Source organism: Haemaphysalis longicornis, unplaced genomic scaffold, assembly GCF_048455015.1.
Source record: "Haemaphysalis longicornis isolate Haplotype H1 unplaced genomic scaffold, Haemaphysalis longicornis Haplotype H1 scaffold_10, whole genome shotgun sequence".
NCBI classification, from domain to species: Eukaryota; Metazoa; Arthropoda; class Arachnida; order Ixodida; family Ixodidae; genus Haemaphysalis; species Haemaphysalis longicornis.
Window position 1 is genome coordinate 60,019,500 of NW_027526204.1, and position 22,613 is coordinate 60,042,112.

At 46.5% G+C, this 22,613-nt stretch overlaps 1 protein-coding gene across 2 annotated transcripts in view; it reads right to left on the minus strand.

The window, feature by feature from the left end:
* Window positions 1–2,841: 2,841 nt before the first annotated feature.
* The window catches only part of LOC144158615 (serine/threonine-protein kinase TBK1-like), a 63,799-nt gene continuing 44,027 nt past the window's right edge, over window positions 2,842–22,613 (minus strand). For both annotated transcript variants that reach the window (XM_077689627.1, XM_077689628.1), the window contains 9 exons: window positions 21,819–21,927; window positions 20,456–20,580; window positions 15,222–15,298; window positions 14,420–14,459; window positions 13,400–13,501; window positions 10,011–10,107; window positions 7,622–7,824; window positions 5,677–5,748; window positions 2,842–4,236 (listed from right to left, as the gene is read on the minus strand). In XM_077689627.1, coding sequence (XP_077545753.1) covers window positions 4,185–4,236; window positions 5,677–5,748; window positions 7,622–7,824; window positions 10,011–10,107; window positions 13,400–13,501; window positions 14,420–14,459; window positions 15,222–15,298; window positions 20,456–20,580; window positions 21,819–21,927 — 877 coding nt within the window. In that variant the 3' untranslated portion in view covers window positions 2,842–4,184. The remainder of the gene's footprint in view (window positions 4,237–5,676; window positions 5,749–7,621; window positions 7,825–10,010; window positions 10,108–13,399; window positions 13,502–14,419; window positions 14,460–15,221; window positions 15,299–20,455; window positions 20,581–21,818; window positions 21,928–22,613) is intronic.

Below are 22,613 nucleotides of genomic sequence, written 5' to 3' on the forward strand. Positions count from 1 at the left end.
CCCACACCTGGCCCCCATGTTGACGGGTGTTTGGGCTTACATGCCCATATTGCTCCACATCGGCATCGATCACAGACATTCACCATCTTCCGTCGAATTGCCGTGGTCTACAGCATTCCTGACAGCGAGTATACAGCGTGGGACTCAATGCAGGCCGGCCACCTTACTACAGACACTGGCTGTTTGGACCGTGACACCAAAGCCTTTTGAACTTGCTTACTGAGAGCTACCTGTTTCAGTACATTTAGCCCCACTCGTCTCCACAGTGATGCGGAGTGAACTCTCGAAATAAAAAAAAAAACACCGTACATTTTACATCACATTTGAGATTAATGTTTCTCGCTGCAGCGACACTGCCATCTTGATGCCGTTTCTTGCACTCAGCGCTGCGGCCTCTTCCTACTACCCCGTGGCCGGATTGGCCCGAAGGTGACAGTTACACTCGGCGGTACAAGTGCGCTCTCATTCTCTCACTGTCACATCGGTGACGGTGACATTCCCGCCGCTGCTTGCGCCGTCGTTCATCCAACGCGTTCGAGTTTAACTAAATTCATTTCGTTTCAGTTCAATTCTGGTTAGACTAAATCATGTACTGAAGTTCGCGAACTGGTTCGTGAACTTGCCCTCTGCTTGAGCGACCAGAAGCAACATACCCTTGCAATATCGCTACACACCCTTTTCCCAGTGTTGTGGCCATGAACAGAACACTGATTGTGCTGCGATTGATCTGGAGAGGCAAAATGCACGAAGTATTGCGAAGTTGATGGTGCGTGAAAGAGAGAAGCCCCGAATGGCATTGACTGCCCATTATAAACATTGAATATTCCAACCATTTCGTCGTGAACCAGTCACCGTTATTTATTTCAGATGCGAAGCATCTCGTGCTCGGGGCTGTGTCCCTCCCTCCCTCGTTGTCGTTGTCCACCATCCGCACTCTACTGCGCATGTGCGTCTCTTCAGCCCCTTCAGCGTTTGGGCTGACGTCAGCGCAGTCCACTATAAAAAGAAATAGTTAGGCGGCGCCCGCTTTCGATCCCACGACTCTCTGGCCGCAACGGGAGGTATGTGGCGCTCTTCCCACTGCGCTACAAACCGAGACGGGAGCATGCGCTACGAACACGCCTTGTGTCCTTCACTCATTAAAACTACGTCAACAAACTACTGACACAACGAAGGCACGTGAAGCTGAACGTCAATGGAAACGACGAAATGAAAACTAATGGGAACTTCAGTCGACCCCATGGCTGCTTCGCATACTACTAAGGCTTCCCCTCCGGGAAGATGGTGTAATTTTTTTTTCTAGTTCCAGTTCAGGTTCAGTGGGATAAAAAATAATGGTGCAGGTTCAGGTTCAGTTTCAGAAAAATACCGGCTCGGTTCCGGTTTTCGGTTCACTTTGACACCCCGATATAAATGTATATACATGATGCATGCGTCACTATGACTCCCACCAAATTCGGCAATGGTAGCCCCCCCTTCTCAGCTTTCCAGTATTCAAACAGGACTACAAATGCAGACTAAAATTTGCTGTGCGAGAAGCCAGCTCCTACACCTAAACCACGATAAAACTCCTACAGAAATTCCCAGATATGCCGGCTTGTGCAATGTGCTTTGAAATTAATGCGTGAACCAACATTCAATCATGATGAAACAACTTTATTTGCATCAACTGCACAATCGATGTGCATTTTAAACACAAGCGCAATACTCGTAACAGTGCGGCAGAAGCCTAGGCCAATGAACTGAGGCATCAAGGCTCGCGCATTCATGCATGCAAGTGCACACTTTCTACGGGCTCTTAACACTTGAAATATGGTAACCTTCACAACATGATTTCTTTCTTGATTTGGTAATGTACATGAACTGCAATCTTAAATGGTAACAGCTTAATTAAAACAGTTCAGAGAACATCGGGCACAGAGTGTCACCAGCCCAGTGGAAATGATGCCGTTTAGCTCATGCATTACAGCTCCACACTTTAGTTTGGTAGATTCTGGGTTGCTCAAATACAGCAAAGAAATGAAAGGAATTGTTTTGCTTTTCTGCAGAATTTTTCTCTGAGATATTTTCCTACTGCTACAGCCAAAAAGAAAAAGTAGGGGTGTGTGCATCGTTATTTTTGTTTTCAAAGTGAATATGAGGCAAATAATGACTTTTTTTTTCAAATAGTTGCATACTGGAGTAAATATTTCCAAATTCAAGCGAATATTTAGTTATTTCCAATTTCAAATAAAACTGTTGAAATTTATAATTTCTCAAGCACACTTCAGTACCTACATCCTGTAAACAAAAGGCTTATTAGAAGGCGTCGCAAAATTTTTCTATGGTGCAAAACAAACATACAGAAGCTATCGTGCTGCATTTATCTTTACTGACTGCATTAAATTTTCAAACATATGGAAATATCAATGGATAAAAAGGGTTGAGACCAAAATTGAAGCAAGTACTATATCTATATCTATATATATATATATATATATATATATATATATATATATATATATATATATAGTCGTGAAGTAGAGTTCTTAGTTGCTGCAGGAATATGCACAAAGTAAAAGTACGCTCTTCGGGGACTTTACTTCCAACGTTTCGACCTGAGAGGTCGAAACGTTGGAAGATATATATGTATATGTGGTAACTATACATGTCACTATATATGTCAGGTAACTATATATGTCAGAACCAAGTTGGCTTACTAATACATTTCCCCAGCATTGCGACCACATTACCATGATGCAAAAAGACGAGGAGATAAGAGGCCCTAGTTGCTGTAGGGGTTCCTTCGCTTCCTTCAGTGCAAAAATAAATACAAACAGCCATTTGCCTGCTTCCTCTCTCGTCCCTTTCTCCTGTTTGTCTGCTTTTTGCACTCAATGAAGCCAAGGTTCCTCTGGCCATTTAGCTTTGCTGAAGTATTTCTCATTTGCAACGGGACACAATTTCACGCATCTGTGTGCACTGAAACTTAAATATATTCAGAAAATTTACTAGAAATTTTCAAATACTTGCTGTTTGATTCAAGGGTGAATCAAATATCACATCATTCACTTCAATATTAAAAAGCCTCAGATATTTGCACACCCCCAAAAAACAGTGTTTCAGCTAGACAACGAGATAGACATCTGAACAGAGAAACAAACACTTAACGTAAGTGTCGCAACACAACAACGCAGTGGAAGTTCTACAATTACCACTTCGTGTGTACAGCATTCAAGCAGTAGTAGCATTACAGACATAAAGAAAGGCAAAACTGGTTGTACCCCATACACGATCCCAGATTACCAGAGCAAGATCGCACTGCAGCGAAGGGTAAAGGAATGTAAGATGCTGTTTCAAACACTTTCTTGGTGAAAGAAAGAAGAAGGATCTGTCTAATCACATGAACATCATCATCATCATCACACTTATTGTTTTTAGTACTTTGAGATATTAGAAACGTATATACACTTGCAAAAAGCTTAAAAACTTTGAAATGCTGACAACACTCTACCGTAACAATAACGCAGACATGAGAGACAAAACGAAATCAAAAGTGTATCAGCTCAAAGCAGCACTGCACATGATGCAAAATAAAAACTGGGTATGCAAATCGTTCATAAAATATAAACTGCCCTGATCAGAGTAATACTTAATATCAACACATTGAGCTTCTTTTAGAAATGAATAAAGCTGATCACAACTAGCAGACCAGACAGATCGCGGCACAGAGACTCTAAAACTGGCAGTGGATATTGCAGCATAAATGGAAAGCCAAGTTTGATGTTCTCGCCGTAACAAAACACAGGAGTGATTGACAACTAGGAAGATGGCAACACAACTACCATTCACACATGCAAGAAAAAGCCACGTTGTGTTAACTTACAAAGCCAACCTAGCCCCATCGTTGGCAGCAATACATACCAAAGTTGCCAGTTCCCGAGCTCTGCACAAACGCACACAGGCTCTTAAAAATGCATTTACAGTAAGGCAGGGTTTTTTTTTTTTCCACTGAACATTGTGGCTGGACAAAACACAACTGTGACCACAAACGCTGGCGGTCTGTCGAGTTGCCCCAACAGACCTGCGAGACTTCGCAGCATCGAACGGGACTGAAGTGTTGATGATGCGCAAATACTGCTTTTAAGGCCCCGGGCTGACAGAGGGTGTCGGCCGTGAGAAGTCTATCAACGGGGCTTGGCAAGTCAGCCCTCTTCATTGGTCGATTCCTGAGGCGCTAACGAGAGGTTGAAGAGCCTGGGGAAAAGCAATTTCTCGCTTGAATTCCAGCTCAAACTGGCACCAAAAAATGAAGGAAGCTACGCTAACGCATAAGACTTCAAGGTAGCAAAGCTGCACGCAACCATCACGACCATCACAACGGTTTAAGTCTACGATTGCAGCCGACTTGCTTCTTCGCCGCCCCAACACCTTTACTCCATCATTGTTGCTATAAGTGTGAGCTTTTTATTTTTTTTTTTAAGGTGATAATCATTGGACATTACGTTGGAGGGGCGTATGCTATTATGTGTCTTTCTCGTTCCGAGCAAGTTTTGCCTCGATTACGGCAAACGCTGGAGTTTTTTTTTTGGCTAATCTTGGCCAAGCTTGGCCAAGCACTCAGCGTTTTCTTAGTTTTTTTTAAACTGCCAGGCGGTCGACGCAAAGCCCTTGCTCACGAGTGCGCACTCCCCAATTTCTTGGTATTTTTAACTGCGGACACTAAAACTTAAATTTGCTAATGAGATTCGCTCTTAAAATTGCAGTCTAGAAAATTCGGTAAAGTGACCGTATAACGTGTAATTGATCCATCCCGCCATTTTTGCTTACATTGTGTTGTCGAAATGGTACCGTCCCTACCCTTCCTTTATTATTGGAGCATTTTTGTACAAGGCTGGGCAACTACGGTGCTCTCACAGTTCAGAGTGCATTCACGACATATTCAAAGCACTCTGATTCGTTCTCTTACACAAGCAACATTGATGGACTGTTCAAGCAGAACCATGGCCATTTAATAAAGAATATTCTGGGCACATCCTGCCTGAACATTCTTTGAACTCAAAAGGGGTAACACACTAGTCTGAACAAAGCCGAGTTCCAACTAAAATGAGGTCCTCTAAAAAAGCTCCTATTCTCTGTCTGGGAAGGTTTGTTCAGCATTTGATGAACACTGCTACCCATTTTTTTCATTATGCCATGGCGAGATTGGCGTGAAGCTAAAACCCTCGTACAAGGAAGTTTTGATTCCCAAATGGGTATTCGTTATGTTTAATCCTATTGGGAAACGCATGTCCTCCCAAAGAAGATAGGCAAAATATAGGAAATGGGCCAGTTCTTTGAACGCCCCTTTCCATCGCCACAAAGGAAAACAATTGAATAAAAAGAACGAAATGTTCCCACTGAGCGAACTTGGCAAACAACCTACACTGCATCTAAAGGATGCAATTAATGTTGGGAAGCTGCTGCTCTTGCTATCACGAGAAAGAGAAGAGCGCAGAGTCCTTGTTTGCAAAACGCACAGAGGGCATGGTGCTTTCCAAGAAGGGAAAAAATCTACTCTACTTGGGACTGTCTCACATTTCTCAACGTTAACAAAATTCATGATTAAGCACTCCTTTTTGCCTCTGTTCCTACAAAATTGTTAACCCCTTCCTCTAAAGAAGAAGAAATGACAAAGTAGAAAAAAGTGAAGCGTACTTCATTGTGACGGCGTAGTTGTCCTCCATGAGTTGAATCAGCTCGGCCGTGCTGTCTTCCAAGCTCATCAGCCTGCAACAAAAATGAGAAAAAAAGGAAAGGTTGATCAAAAAGGAAAAGGGCACTTGTACCTCAAGCAACAAGCCCTTGCTCTTAGCTTCTGTACTTCCACACATGCTTCCCACCCAGCCCTTCCAATGCGTGGGATAGGAACGTGCCTATACTCGAGTACAAGTCCAGAACGGCAATAGGTCATATAGTGCATCCCTCTGCCGAAGCTACACACCCAGATATCAGCATACATGCATGTTTTCAAAGAAGACTGCATTAGTGTGTGATATTGAGTCACAAACTCAGGCCAGGGCACTCAGTTTATTTGTCCTAGGGTGGACCATTGCGGCTTCCTCACCGCAGCTGGCTTCTTTTTTTTTTTTTTTTTTGTCGCTTCTTTTTTGTCTTTCATACCAGAGTAACCCTGTATTTTTTTTAGTCTATGTTTGCTTTTTCCCCCCTTCGTCCTTGCAACAGAGTGGTGTCTTGACAGCCACAACTGTCTCAAGCCCGTGCCAGCCTCTTTCCAGGAGGTGATGTCAAGAAGCGAGGGAGCGGAGGGCGGGTTGGAGGCAGATATGCCATTTTTGCCCTCCAGTCGGCTTATCGAGGATTTAGGGCTACAACGAGAGGTTTCTGCACTTCACAGTAAGGCAAGGTACTAAACAACCTTTGATCACACCAATCTTCGCTTCTTTGTGGCAAAATGCAGACACGAGCCACTTTGTAGGCTTTGAGAAAGGTGCTACCTCGGAAAACCCTCCAAGTCACTCATGCCAGCCCTGCTATCACATTACTGTTCAATGCTTTTCACAGCGCCTAAATTTTATTTCCTTGTGCTGCTGAGCACGACGATGCGGGTTCGATTCCCGGCCGTGGCAGCCACTTTTCTGATGGAGGCGAAAAGCAAAAACGCCCGTGTGTACGAGATTTCGGCGCACGTTAAAGATCCCCAGGTGGTCAAAATTAATCTGGGGCCCTCCAGTACGGCGCGCCTCATCGCCTGCGTTGCGTCGGCGTGTTAAACCCTACAATCAATCGATTTTATTTCCTATTGTGCTCAAATTGTTAGCACTGGTGGCTTTGGCTGTGTTTACCATCAATGGCCCACTGGCTAAGAAAGACCTCAAAGCTTCATACACTGCTATTTGATTTGAGCCCGAATTATATATCATATATTTGCATGCAGCTGGCTATCTGAGACTTGAAAGCCTCTTGCTCAGACCCCTTTTCACATAACCAGATGGCCGGAGGTGCGGCCCGCTGCTGCTGGCACTGCTATCGCACAGTGACTGTTCTTAGATCCTGAGGCGCACATTTCAAATGGGTCAGCTGGAACGGTGGGTGGACTACTGAAGGCAGCAGGCCACCCTGATAGTGCAGTACCGCTTGTAGCGCGGATTTTTGCGACTGCCGCGACATACATTATAATTAATCTACACTGTATCTAAATTATTTGCTTGAAGTTTGCGATACGATTCGTGCCACTGTTATCGGGAGAAAGCTGTCTTTGTATCTCCCCTAACGTGAAACCCGGGGAGGGTAGAAGCACGCAGTGTGTAAGTGTACACTTGGTGCCCTGGCATTCTTGCCTACGGAGATGAAACTGTTGGGGGGCAGAGGCATACAGCTTTGCTTGAAGCGCAAGTGTTCTAGCGTGAGGTGCTCGAAAATTATTGTCCCGGTGTTTTAGTTCCGTGACTACGGCGATGACGAACAGCAACGACAACAGGAGACGCTGACAGCCCGAGCCCCTAAGGGCTTGATTCGCTTCTAAAAAACTTATATTTGATCCTCAAGGCCCCCTTTAAAACTCATGGAGTTCCAACAATGCTCCCGGCATTAAAAAGCAAGTGCACACGACCCCAAGTTGACAGGCAAAAACAAGACGCACCCGCGCGTGATGGGACGCGGAAGCCGGTCTCTCCGACTTCTCGAGCTGTTGAACGACGACATGTCGCCGGAAGCATGAACGGAGTTGGCGTCCGGCATCAGTGAAACGGATGACAGCGTGCTGGGCTGTTCAGGCGACGAAGTCCTCTGGGCCTTGAGCTCCGAGACCAGACTGTTGGCAGTCGTGTCAAACACCTCGCCGGCCTGGGTGGGATGGGGGAGAGAAAGGCAAAATCATCATCATCATCATCATCATCATTCGTCAGGGCATGTCATGGGTCACGCGGGAACTCAGCCGTCCCAATGGGACGGCAGGGCGGGGAACATGAGGTCATTCAGGAGGTGAGAAGGGACCCACAGGGAGCCTGCGGGGACTGGACGAGGCGACGACCACCAGGACAGAAGCCGGAAGAACCGGCTCGTCTCAGCTAGCATCAACCAAAATTGTTCACTGGTAGCGCCGGAGTCAACCGACTCGGCCGCTCCAGCAACGTGGGACCCATCGACGACGCAGAAGACGGGAGCGCGAGAGTGGTTTGGATAATAAACCACCCCAGAGGATTACCGCCCGTTGTCCTTGCCTCTTGCCTGCCTCCCTACGCCAGCGCTGTCCACACGGCAGCCGCGTGCGGAGGATCGTCCGAGTCACACCCACGCCACAAGGAACACAGGAGTGAATTTGTCAAAATTATGTTTTTGCTTGCATTGCATAGACCAGCTCAAATAAACACACACTGCATAGTTTATCCGGTCAATAAATCAGTATTCAATTTATAAAGCCCGAAAGGTGAAAAAAAACGATGCGATCTTTGCAGCGGCTGCGACCTAACAGCTGTGGCGCATATTCAAGTTGCGATGTGATTGTACGATGTCCAAGACTGGAATGCAAACCAGTTTCGGTTTCAGTTCTGTGAAAAAACATTCTTGGCATCTGAAGTCATCGTTGGCTGGGCATTCTTGATATCTCACCAATCGGCATACCGCGCTCCTGCCATGTTCTTGGCTGTAGAAAGTGTCAGATAAGCCTGCCAGCACCACTTGAAATCCCAACGTTCACTAGCCGAGGTGTACGCAGCGGCTCAATGTCCTCTACGTCATCGCAAACATTCAACTGCGAGGCACTTTGCCCCTTCCCCGTTTTTGAGCTTGCAGCTCTCGTCCCGTGTCGTAAGAGGCGTGTTATCACCAGGCCAAGGGTCGGCTGATTCGGGACTGTGCCCGCAATCAGCCAGTGCTTATGGCAACACCACGACAACGAGAACTCGCCAGTGCGTCAGTGTCAGCCTGCACACGTTCCATGAACTTGCTCATGGAGCAATACGTCTCAGCGCAAAAATTGCGAATTCAGTATAGAAGACATTACCCAAGTACAAAAAAAGCTACTAAAAAGAAATACAAGTCTTATTGAGGATTTGAACTTGCTATACCAGTTCTTTCGACCACTCGGCTGTTGCCCCAGTGCTGTCAGGGACGGAAACAAAGTATATATCAGCCTGTTTGTTTGTTTTTTTGTTGTTGTTTTCAGCATTCCCAGCAGCTTAGATGACTATTTTTGAATAACGCTTGCCCAGTAAGCGTCCACCAAATTTTTTCATATATCTTATCACTAGAGACTGCGTTCCTGCAGTAATACGATAGCGAATGTGTGGTCATGCTGCTGACCACTGTGCTAGCTCACCTAGCGCAAAAGGTGCTTCCCGTACCTAGGTTTTATGCCTAACAATAAAAGTTGCAGTTGATTTTAATTCTTTGGTACCTAGATTATCTTGGCCCACTCTTCTCCCACCTTTAATTGGCCTTAGATGTTCCATAGCGTACCAGTCAGTGTGCTCGTGTGGAGCGACTTGAACTTTTAATACAGTCTACAAACTACCAAACTAAAGGCACATTCTTCCAGGCACTAACGTGTTGTGGCTTAGTTTCAACTGAGCGAACAAACTGCACCGACTCACCGATGGCCGGCCAACTAAACGCTGAGCCAACTGACTCTGTCGGAGGGTCGGCGAGGCATGCAGTAGCGCAGTCAAGCCAAGCCATCTTGCTTTGACGTCATACAGAACGTCATAGGAAATCAGCAAGGAGGATGCAAGGAGGAAGACAGCCTTTTCGAATTGATTTTTCTACTGATTTTTAGTTGACTTTTTGATTGATTGATTGATTCACTGATTTTAATTGATTTTTCTATCGATTTTTCTAAACGCAGCTAGAGTGGACAAAACATGGCCTAGAGACTCCAGATCACAATTTGCCCAAGCAATCCCACAATGTTTACAAATCACTTCAGTGTCCCTTTGATGAAATTAATTAATGGTGATGCGAGGGTAAAGGCTGTAACCGCAACGTCAGGCCCTCAAAAAATCATGCAATGCACTCTGGAAGACTGCACGCACCTTGGTGATGGTGGCGCTGTACGACGCCAGCATGTCCAGGCTGCCGTCCATTTCTGTGTCCAGCCGTCGGCCCTGTGCATACAGCTCCAGCGCGTCCCTGCGGTCAACACGGCGTACTCAGCATTTCTTCCCCCCCCCCACAAGCTCTCGCACAGCAGCACAGGGCCCCGCAGTGCACTGAACAGCACTGCATCAGTCCTGGCCACAAGCGCGAAAAGAAATGCCATAGAAACTACCCAGTAAGAATTGTCACACAGTGCATGGCAAGCATTCTGATTGACTGAATGATCGACTGTGGGGTTTTAGGAGCCACTTTCGAATCAGTTTGGAATATACACAATAGTGAAACAGCCTTTTGAGAAAGTGTTCTTTAACAGAGTATCACAAAGTATGAAATGCACTGCCTTCTCTCAAGCGTCTTAAATTGTCTGGAAGCCTTACGCATAGACAACGTAAAGTGCCGCCAAATATATCAAATTGAAAAATGCTCCAATCGTAAGCTGCTTTTGTCTACCATTTGAATGCTAAAAAAATTACTTCTGTAATCTCAGACTGCATTGAACGAATGTGTAGAGCCAAAGCAAAGGTTGCAGTCCTCAACCTGTGCTGTGGCTCTACACTCTACTGTGGCTTTGCTCTGCAACCTCGCTGCAGCCTACCAGCCCTTCCCTTACAATCCCCAAGGTGCACGTTTACCACTATCGTAATTAGAGTAATATTGCTATGTTTAGACACCTCCCATTTCCCCCTAAATTTCTCTTCACCTACGTCAACTATTAGTACTCGCACACAATAAATAGAAATCAGTCCCACTATCGGGCACTGCCTGAACACACCACAGCAATGCAGTGTGGGCCGCAACATCTAGCCTGTCGATCGTTCCATTCCCGAGGCTAGCAAGCTCACTGTCAAACACGGCAATAATTTGGCGTTTTATAACATCACAGTGAGGCCAAAAGTTCACTTCACGAACCCCGATTATAGATGCACGCACCGCATTTCACATTCAAAGACGAACCACGGAGAATTCGCGGGCACCACACTGTTTTCGATGAACGCTTTCGAGCTGTGCAACTTCCCGTAATCTGGCACACATTCTGAAGAATTATGGCCGCATTGTCACTATTAAGCACAGCAAGAGATAAAAACGACTAAATGGGAACCCAGCTGACTGCATAACCTAAACCAGGGAAAATTGATTGATTGATTGTAGGGTTTTACGCGCCGACGCAACGCAGGCGATGAGGTGCGCCATAGTGGAGGGCTCCGGATTAATTTTGACCACCTGGGGATTTTTAACGTGCGCCGAAATCTCGTACACACGAGCTTTTTTGCTTTGCGCCTCCATTAGAAAAGCAGCCACCACGGCCGGGAATCGAACCCGCGACCTCGTGCTCAGCAGTACAACGCCTTAGCCACTAAGACACCGCGGTGAGTTAAACAAGGGAAAAGATTGGTGAAGCACATTGACTGCCCAAACTACGCAGCAGCCATGTTTTTTGTTGCCATAGAGACCCCCAATCAGGAAGGCCATTTTCAGTGATCCCTGCTGGAGATCCAATCGCGCTCTAGAAGCTATCTTTTGCTTCATTTCACAGTCTTTTTTTTTCTGCTAGTGATTTCACGAGTGAGCAATGATAAAAGAGGTGACCGGAAGGCAGAAGATGCGGGATCGGCTGACCTAGCGATACCAAGGTCTGATCACGCCACCCCCAATAAAAACAACCCCTCTACGAGCTGCCTGGAAAATCATTTGTCACTCGGCCTTCTTGCCCGCTTAAAGGGGCACTGACACAAAAATTTCCCATCTTGTTTTTTCTTTTCTTTTTTTTTTTTTTTTTCGATAAGTAGCTAGTGACCTACTTATCACCTGTAGAAACCTCGTTTGCTTCAGCGTGCGACGGTTGTTTAATTAGAGGCATTTTCAATGCGGCCAGCCGCAGTTTCGGTTTCAGCGGGTGCTGCGAACCGGTGGATTTTGTGTCAACAAAGCTGACCACATGACCGTCGGAGGGATATCACAGAGCAGAGCTGTCGTAGCACTGTCGAATCCGCATCGACGGCAGTTTCTGCGAATGCCCCCACGTACCGATCTCGTGAGCCACTTAATTAAAAAGCGACCGTGGACGTGACGCAGGTGCTGCGAGTGCAAATGGTACCGCGGCTAAAGAACAACGCGCGACGCTCGAGACAGTGGGTCGCAAGACGGGCGCTGGGAGCAGCTGGCTGGTCTGCCTACAGGTCCGCCTACAGATGCGTTTGGCTTAGCACTGCGGCGGATATTCGATTGCCGCTCTCGTAAGCGGTGCAGATGACAATTTTTAATGCAACCCGCCGTTGCATCATTAACTGCTTTCTCATATAAGCTACCATGATTGGGACTTGGGTACAATTTCGTGCAGCGGTAACAATCTATCACTCCTGCTACCTACGCCGGCCTGGGCCACTTCGCGGCCGTGGCCGCCGCCTGCACAGCGACCGTGCGGCTCGCTCAGTGGGCTTTTCATGTCTCCGGCGCATTTTCGCTTCCAATGTAAATATACAGTAATAGAAACAGAGTGCCTGGAATCGTTGCAGAATTTTGGTCGTGGCCAGCTGCCCGATGAGCTGACGAAATCACAGCGCCTCCACCGCCAACGATCGGGTCATTCGTTTTCGAGAGCAGAAGCCCTGCCCTCCGGCCGTCCGATTGGAGCGGCGAGCCGGGCGAACCGGCGAAAAACGCCGGCAGTGTGGAAGCGGCAAACACAAACTCGTGGCGTGTTTGGAGGTTGTTTATTTACAAAATATCCGCGAGATGTCGATTGCGCGTGGTCCTCTGCTGGCTGCTCGGTTGCGTTTCGCACACTTGAAAACTGATTTTAAATATGTTCTAGGCTGTATTCGCCGCTGATATTTTGCAGATGATGTATATGTGTTCACACCAATCTATCTCCGAAGTTATCTCGCCTTCAAAATTTTGTGTCAGTACCCCTTTAAACTGACTTGAGTGTTAAAATTCTTGCTTTTCAGGCTGTTTTGGAGCAGTTTGGCACAGTTTTTGCAATTTTCATGAGTTCCATGCCATTGTATCAAACCTGCACAATATGCACACCTGTCTCACCCTCGTGACTAGAAGACTAGAAGGATGCCCGTGAGTTTCTGCACCGAACTACACCAAGGCGACACTATTTACATGACACACTGCATGAACTGGCACAGGCACTCTGACATGGCCCGGCAGAGCCTCATAAACACTCGCATACATAAAAGCACCAACGCATGAATCCTTACCCTGCCCACACTGCTACAGCTCTACAGTTCTACTTTCCCTGTCAGCTATACACACTCCACTGCATCGTAGAAGAGTTAAGCATGCAGTGACAGTGCAACAATTCTGCCGCACTCACTTGGTCCACGATTCGAGCGCCTCGGCCATCTTGTGGCACGCCTGGAGACAGCGCTCCTGGAGCAGCGACAGAAGCTTCTGGCACGTCTGCCGGATCTTGTTCCTGCAAAATGAAGTGGGGGAGACACCGCCGTGTGATTAGCGCCATTGTAGCCACAGAGTAAGAAGAAGACAGGAAGGGAAGCAGCACTTTCTGGTGCGGCCAGATCCCACCCCAAGTGGTTGGCGTGGGTGAAGCTAACAGCATCTCTGTGCGGCCACCCCGATCGCCATTCTAGCGCAGTGCTCCTGCATGAATTGTGTCTGCTATCGTTTCATCCATCAAATGCTGCTACCCCCTCCTTCGCCATAGCAGCTGCAAGGCTTCGTAGTTCATGTTTGTTTTAACTGAGACATTATCTGGTTGCTCGCCCGGGTTTGCCGCAATGGACTGTTCGCCCTCCTATATAATTCTTGCTCTCCGACTGTAGCCCACATTTGCAGCTGAGTGCTATGCGAAGAACAATCGGCAAAAAGTAGTCCCCATAAGTCAGTTCTGAATCAGGATTTTTAGTCTGCAGTAACTAGTGGAACGTATGGTTATGTATCAGAGTTGCTACCACAGAACAGGATACAATGAGCTAGCCCTTTGACTTTTGTAACACAGGTGCACATTTCCAAAGTAGACCAACTTGTTTATGTTGAATCCCGGCCGCGGCGGCCGCTTTTCTGATGGAGGCGGAAAAGCAAAAACGCTCGTGTGTACGAGATTTCGGCGCACGTTAAAGATCCCCAGGTGGTCAAAATTAATCCGGAGCCCTCCACTACGGCGCACCTCATCGCCTGCGTTGCGTCGGCGCGTTAAACCCTACAATCAATCAATCAATCAATCAATGTTTATGTTAAATGCAGCCCTGGCATACTGTGTTTTCACTGCAACTAAAGTACTCCCCCGGCATCAGCGACTGATCCAAAAAGAAAAAAGAGTACATAATATACCCCCCTTACCCCCTCCTTGAAAAGGTAGAGTCAGAATACTCACTTCTCGAGGGTGTGGAACTGCTTGTCATGAAAGGATAGCTCTGCAAAAGTGGCAAAAAGAAATACACATGGCTAAAAGGAATGCAGCTACTACTAGTTACGAGTGCTCTGAGCCACAAGTGCCTCCTCAAACACCGAGGTGAAATCAAAAAAGAAATGTGCGGATGCACGGACAAAAGATTCATGCAATGCTACCCAGCTAGATTGTATAGCAATTGATTTTTTTTCTTAGCGTGCTAAACTTCCAATGTCCCTATGCACTGTAGCCGCTACGAGTAAACAAAAACTATGCTGCCCTGATGAAATCACTTGATTGAACGTTGTTAGTCAAAATAACTTCGAATGGGCACATACCATGCCATTCATTTTCATAATATACAGACGTGTAAAAGTTAGGGTTTCGACTGTGCCTACTTTTTCATTTTTATATTTTTCCTCTTGTCTTTCTTTCTTTTTCTCTTTTTGTAGCAAGTTGGTCAAGCCTCAAAATAATTATGAAAGCAAAGCTGGGTCTCGAAATTAACAGTGCGCTTTTTTCCTGTTTGTTTTTTTTATGCCGCCCATTTACCAACAAGCTGTCAGCACTGGTACCATAGGAAGAAAAAAAATGCTACATGAGCGAAAAAACACCAACAAATTTTTAAATTTCTTTTGTTTCTCTCTGATAAAGGATATTTACACAACTGCCCACTGAAGGTAAACACAAAGCGCGATCCGACAAGCTTTTCCACAGACTTAAAAGCTACAAAGATGGCAGGAAAAAACAGCAAAAGGCTCGGGCAGTGAGCAGTAAATCCACTTGCCCCTGGCAGCCTTGTCCCTAGCGAGCGCTTGCCAGCTCTCGCGAATCTTCTGTACATGGGTGGCAGCGGTCTCGGAACTGCGAAAGAGAAAAAAAACACAGGAAACCATGAGAAAAATCAATTTAGAATGAGCTTGTTGAGGGGGCTTCACTATGACTTATTGCAGAGACAGACAAGAATCCAAACTAGCCAGAACCCTCACGCTTTTAAGAAACCAACACTCAATATGAAGATGCCATCTTCCAATCAAAGTTTAAGTTTCTCGCGCCTCTCTACCTAACGGGTCCTAGACTCAAGTTTATGCAGTAAGCTGCAAGCCTCACTCGTTGCGAAAACTTGTTCCAAAACATCTGTAGCCAAAAATCCCATAAGGCGTTTTTACACAGGCAGCCTTTGCAAAGGCGGCCATGAGGCGGCCTTTGCTTGGGCTGCATATTTGAAGATGCATATCAGTCAGTGACACTATTAATTGAGGAATGATACAGTAGAATCTCGGTGATACGAATTCGGTTGATACGAATTTCGTTGTGATACGAATTTTCAAAATTCCCCGGCCAAAATGCATTGTATGCAATGTAAAAAAATTCGGATGATCCGTACGCATTTATCACTCCGGTGCGGGTGATACGAACACGCAAGCCGCGAGCAGACGACTGCGGAGTGGACGGGAGGCGGAAGTATTGGTGCAGCCATGCGGCTTTGGTTGCGCGCGGGCACAAAAGCATTACTCCTCCCCCGCTGACAGTAATCCCGGTAATCCTGCTCGTGGGGTGCTCACAAAAGCGGCACGAGAGGTGCTGGCCCAAACGAACCAAACATGTCACCCTCTCGACGCCTAGCTGTTCTTTCTCCCTCCCGTCTTTTATCTCCTGCTACAATCTCTTCTCTCCGTACCTGTCGTTTCCACTGGCTGCAGCTCGGGTGCCTCTAGCTTCCTTTTTTGTATTATACTTTTTGAATGAACCACGGTAATCAAGCGTTGTCATTTTGCCTTCTCCGCATTCCTCGCTTCCCTCTATGCCCCGCACTCTTGCTACCCTGTTGTCGCCTTGCCATGTTGCCTGCACCACTTGTGCGTTGATTATGTTGACGCATGAACCGCATGGAGCGTTTTCTGCTCACGAAATTGTGCCGCGCACGCCACAAGCGAGCTGGCGCCGCCACGAATACCACCCGCATAGGAGGCTATGCCACCCGCATGCTGCGGCAACATGGCAACGTCACCGACCGCTTCTGCCCGCTCTTTCAGATGCCGCTTAACTCCTACGCTACCGCCGGAAAATTGACTAAATTTAGGGGTCCAAGAAGACATTTTTTTTTTCCTGCTAAAAAATTGGTTAGGCACTAATTGCAGGAACACAAAATGCAGATTATTTAACGGCCTTTCCAATAACACCAGTTTTTTGAAGGTTTTTATATATCATAGTTGTAAAAAAAAATATCAAAATCAAAATTTTTGTCAAGTTGTCGAAAAAAAATGATAAAAAAGGAGTTGTGTATATCAAACCACCGGTAGTAGAAAAAAATTAGAATATACATTTTGTAGGAAAACATTTCAAAAACACGCCCTAGAAAAAATGTCGACTTGCGCGGAACAGTTTGTCAGATATAAAAAAAATGTTAGCATGCACGGTGCTCGTGTCATGCGGTGAAGCCCAACCTCCAATTCAAAATGTGCAATTTCGGGTGGCTTCCTGGAATAAATCTGGCGGTTTGTCATTATCAGAGGCACCAATTTGCCCCCACACAACGTAAGAACATCTTGTCAATGGCTGACTTTTCATTTACAGCGAGCACAATATTTGGGACAAACACGCGAAGCAGAAAAAAAACATGCATGAAGATGGAAACGAAACGCCGTGGCTGATGCTTGTTGTCGTTCACGGTCAGCTATCTCTCAAAACATAAAGCTGAGCTTTCTTATAATGTTCTTACTCGCAATTGTAGCCTTGCTCGCAAAAATGAGGTACGATGAGCTAGAATCGTGCCCTGCGATCTTTGGCCGAGTAGCAGTTGCGCGATGAAAAAGATCAGCACAACAAGCCTCCCCTATTGCAGCGCCACCTAACAGTTTTTAAATGAAACAGTACAAAAACTTATCGGAGACTCCGTCCGAATAGACAGTTCAACTAAGCAGCAACATTAGACACCCGGATATACCCTCGCATGGAAACTAAACTGGAAGGCGAACAGCTGGCAGTGTAAGGCCGGTTTGAAGCGCTGTCCTCGGCGGAACAGATATCTGGCGACTGGGTGTGACCTTTTGACTTGCATCTGAAGTTCTTATCGCAGAAATCGGGTTAGGGTGGGGGGAAATCGGGAGCGGCGTGCTTTGTTCGAGGATCAATCGCGGCCGCTCCAGGCGCCTTGGCAGGGAGCCTTGAAGTTGGGTAACTGCGTAGTAGCGCTAAATGTGAATTTAGCAATGCAGAAACGAAACCGAAACTGTTGTAAACTGTTCGCGAATGGTCCTGGGGTAAGTAGAACTACCACAGAACTTAGACCAACGTGTGCAAAGGTAATAAAACTGCCTAAAATCATAAAGTAGCTTAGCAACCAGGCACTGCTTGACATTTTCAGCCGATTTCTGGGATTATTACTGTCAGAGTGCAAACCTGACGATTGAAAATCGTTTGCTGGTTCACCATTCACGCCCTGATAGCAAAAAACAAACGCTGGTGCAGAGTAATTACGAGTGGCACGCATTCTTCGCTGGTAGCAGTGACATGCGATGAACACGCCCCTTTTCCACTCCCAGGTGATTCAAACGCGTGTCAAAAATCATGTTTTTGTTGCAAAAATGAAAACAAAACTGATTTTGAAAGGCCATTTTCTGATCTAACTCCAAACAGCTTTACTTGTTCGAGCAATGCCTGGAACGCTATGAAAACGCGCTCCCAAAAGTATCGATCAAATTGATCGATTTTGATAGGCGCGGTAGCGAAAGAGTCAAGGAACAAATGAAGTTGCCTGTACAGTAAAGGAGCTGACAATGTGGGTGAAAACAACATAAAGCATCTTCCACACCGATAGGGAAAGCACCAATTAAATATCCGCCACCGTGATAAGCCTAAACACCTCCGACGGGCCAGCCGGCTGTCCAGAGTGCTTTCAAACTGCCGCCATGAAGAGCGCGCCTCCCCATTGAGGCAAGTCGGCAGGCTCCTCCCACTGCCGCACACGTCGCGCATCATTTTGCACACACGTCGCGCATCAATCGTTGACGCACATGAATCGCATGCGGCTCACGCTTGAGTTCGTGTGCGCGCCTCGCGTCGGCAATGAGCACACATTCTTTTAACGCCCGCGTTGACGATTCAGCCCGGCACCCCGTCGCCAGCCTCTGCCTCGGTTGCCGCGAACGGCAGAGGGAGGAGCCTCACGACTTGCGCCAATGGGGAGACGCGTGCCTCATGGCGGCAATTTCGAAGCGCTCGCAGCAGCTGGCTGGGCCACCTCCGCGGCGGATATTTGGTGCAGATGATATTTTATAGAGCAGTTTTCTCCCACACTGTCAGCTCCTTTCCCGCATGCACAATTTTGTTTACACCTTGAGCTGCGTTTTAACAAAAGGTTAGAAGCAGTCGCTGAAGCTACTTGCACCTCTTCAAGGCAAGAGCCGACGCCATGCTGCCGCCGCCTGTCGCATGCGCGGCACGTTTCCATTTTTTCTCGTTTTCTGATGATACGAATTTTTGGGTGATACGAATATTTTCGCCGCCCCTTGAGATTCGTATGACCGAGATTCCACTGTATTCATGTAAAAAAAACTGGCTCTAGAAGGCTCCCCCCCGATCTTTTAAAACACCGTAGAATCTTAACAGTGATCCTACAGCACGATTTGAACGATGATTCTGTCTCGTCGTTGGATGATCACCAAAGAAGGCGACCACATTAATCCTTGGGACTCAAGTGGTTATTAAACGAAACCTTCGTACCTGATCCATGAACAGGGTACAGCCACCAGCTCCACTAGTTGGAGTCTTGCGAGCGGTGATCGATTGATTGTAGGGTTTAACGCACCAACGTAACACAGGGTGATGAGGCGCACCGTAGTGGAATGCTCCGGATTAATTTCGACCACTTCGGGGTCTTCAAGCTTTTTTGCTTTTCTCCTCCAGAAAAGCGGTCACCGCGGCCGGGAAGCTTGCGAGCAGTGGCCGGGCGTGAGAAAGTCACCTCGAGCACACACACATGCGCTGAAGTGCGCATCCACTACAGATCCCACATGAAGTTTGCTCGAGGTGAGGTCGCACTTGGAATGATGTCGCAAAAAGGCCAATCACAACTTGCTGCTCAAAACTACTGACCCTCAAAAAACCAAACACACTACACTTGGCCCCAGCTACAAACGAACCCACTGCCACACTAGGACAGGGTCCGTACTGAATACTTTATGGCCAAGCAGGATACAGTGCCAAAAAACAAGCTTTGTGAAAGGAAATAAAGCAAGAGAACTTTGATGAGTTGCCAACGGCAGCTTATGGAAAGGCACTAAAATCATATACACAGAGGAAGAGAGACAAACACACCAAAGGAACAACAAATGCAAGATAACAGCAATGGCATCTGTTGTTCAACACTCATCCTGTCGCCCACGCCAAAGCAACACTAAACTAAGCCAAAACTGAAACTTGACTCCATTTGAAGGATTAACTAGAGATAACTGTTTGCACTTCACAGGGGGCAGATAATACGCAACAGCTTGTGTCTGACTTTGGCTTTCCCAAACCCATTTCTCCACCCAAATTTCTGGAAAAAAAAAAGAACGAAACATACCGTATTTGGACGATTCTAATGCGCATGCTTTTTCGCTAAAAGTAGCCTTCAAATTTGTGTGCGCGTTACAATCGGGCGCAAACCCGACATCAGCTTCAAAGCATCCAGCGGCATCGCCCTAGACACAAACCCCTCCCAAAATCCAACTCAATCAAATCCAAGACCATCCGTCAATGACACGCGAGTAAATTTTGACGTACTTATCTTCCGTTGGGCATACCTTGTCCAGCTGCTGCAAAGAATTATTTGTAAGTTACTTTTTAGATTAAATCTTTTCCAGATTTTCCTGAGTAAACTTACCTGTGCATTACAATCATGGAAATACGGCACTGCCGGCTGCATCGCCCCATTAGCGCAAACTACGAGGAAGGTTCTGAATAGGTCCTCTGAATTCCGAGCACTGCAGTTTCTTCAGGCATGCCAAGACAACCAGAAGATGGTGAGAAGGTACTGACCACCCCCGGAGGTGCGGCACGGCCCCGCACAACGAGTCCCAGCGCTGGCGCAGCAGACGCCCCTTGAGAATCTGCTGCTCCGCGTGGCTCATGTCCGTCGACAGCTTGGACAGCTGCCCCGTGATCTGCCAAAAGGAAGAAAAGGCACTCTTAGAGCTAAAGCTCTGTTACTCCAGGTCAAACCCAGAAAACGGCTCATTCCTGGAAGTGTCCATCTGACCTTCAAGCTCAGCCAAGGTCACACCAGCACCTCGCATGGTCTGGTGGAGTGAAAGCACCCATACTCAGGTACAAGTTAACAAAGGCAGCAGCTCAAGCAGTGTATCACTCCACCGAAGCTACTAACCTAAGTGTCAAACGTGCACAAGTGTTTTGAAAGGAGATTGCGCTTAATGCAATGACATAGCCTCCTCTTTCCCACATGGTTTGTCTGTAATTTCGGGAGTAGTTTATAAGCAGATTAAGCCCTAAAGAAATGGAAACAACTCTTGTAACTTTCAAAGTAACCGAAGTAATGCACTCTTTGCGTCACTCGGAGCAACAGGCAGCTGCGCTGGTGAGACGCAGGAAACAACATCCATTGCAGTCCTCAAGTAGTGCTTGAGCATAATTGCTTATTTGCTTCAAAGGGAGGGGTGCAGAGAGGGAGACACATGGGGAAGGAACAAGGGCGCATGAGACGAAAAAATGACACCGGGAGGCGCTGGCTGCATCAAATCTGAAAGGGACAAATAGCTCTTACACAACAGAAATAACTGGAATGTTTGTGTCTATTACCCACTTCTACGCACAAAGTTTTGGCACTTTTCTTGCCGGTACCCAAAACCAAGTGCATGCTACAATGAAGGGTCATCACTGGCATATCAAATGCCAATGCAAGGATTGAGACACAGCAAGAAAGGACTTAGTGGCTGGGGTTTAACAATGAACCAGAGTTAATTCACTTCCCTTTCACACAATGAACCAGAGTTAATTCACTTCCCTTTCACATTTTATTAATCCACGTCAGTACATTTCAATGAACCTTAAATGAATTACAGGGTTTTTTTTTTTTGTGTGTGTAGAAACTGCCCTCGAACTATGAGGCGCGCGCGCTCTCATCAAAACCTCATCACAGGAGCGTTTTCACATTTCACATCCATCTCAAAAGCGGCCGCCACAGCCGGGAATCAAACCAGTGTCCTTGTGCTCAGCAGCACAACGCCTTAGCCACTGAGCCACCGCAACAGGTAATCAACCTTAAATCAGCCCCACAAATTTCAGCTCTGCAGAAGGTAAAGTGCCTGCAATAACGCTAGAAAAATTTTCTTTTGCTTTGGCCTTCATTCGGCCAGACACCGGTCGACAAAGTGAACTAACTCACAGCTGCCTGGCTCTCCTGCTTGTCGGCAAGTGTACGGCCGATCCTCTGCAGGTCCGACGGCTGGCTCTGGGGCTTCACAAGCTCCACCAATTCCGACAGGTTGGACTGGCTGCAGAGAAAAATGAAGACAGCGAGATTGAAAGACGTGCACCCCAATGGTGACCCCGCATCTGGACTGCTAGCCGCTCTCTCGGCCAGAGTGTCATTAAGGGGGGACGTGGCTTTCAAAATCAACTTTTTTATTTCTTTGTGGATTTTGATGAAAATTGGCACAGCAACTGGAAATGCTTCTGTGATAACACCATAAAAATTTGAAGTTAATATTTTGATAACTTTTTTATGTATGAAATTTTCTTTCTGTTCCGCTTGTACCGAGCTTGAGCGGCTTATAAAACACGATAGAAAACTTGTTCGAAGTGCTTTGCATTCCCAAATGAATGGACGAGGTCGTGACAGTTTTAGAATTTTTTTTTTACAACACAATGTTTTTTAGTTTTCATTTTTTTAGAGGTTAATGTGCAACAGGCATGTCAACTGTGAACGATTATTTGAATAAAAAAATCACAAAAAACAAATCTGGAAAACTAAAAGTGTCACGACCTGAACAGTTCATCAAGGAATGTAATGCAAGAAACGGAATCAAAATAGACCCAGCGGTCACGAAGAAATCCCTGGGACAAGCGACACAGGTGGCAAAAAAAACTGTTTTGAGAAAACGGCTTCCGAAGTTGCAACATAGGTTTCACATATCAAAAGTCATCACGGTTGTAGCCTTTCATGTCTTTTTGAACATGG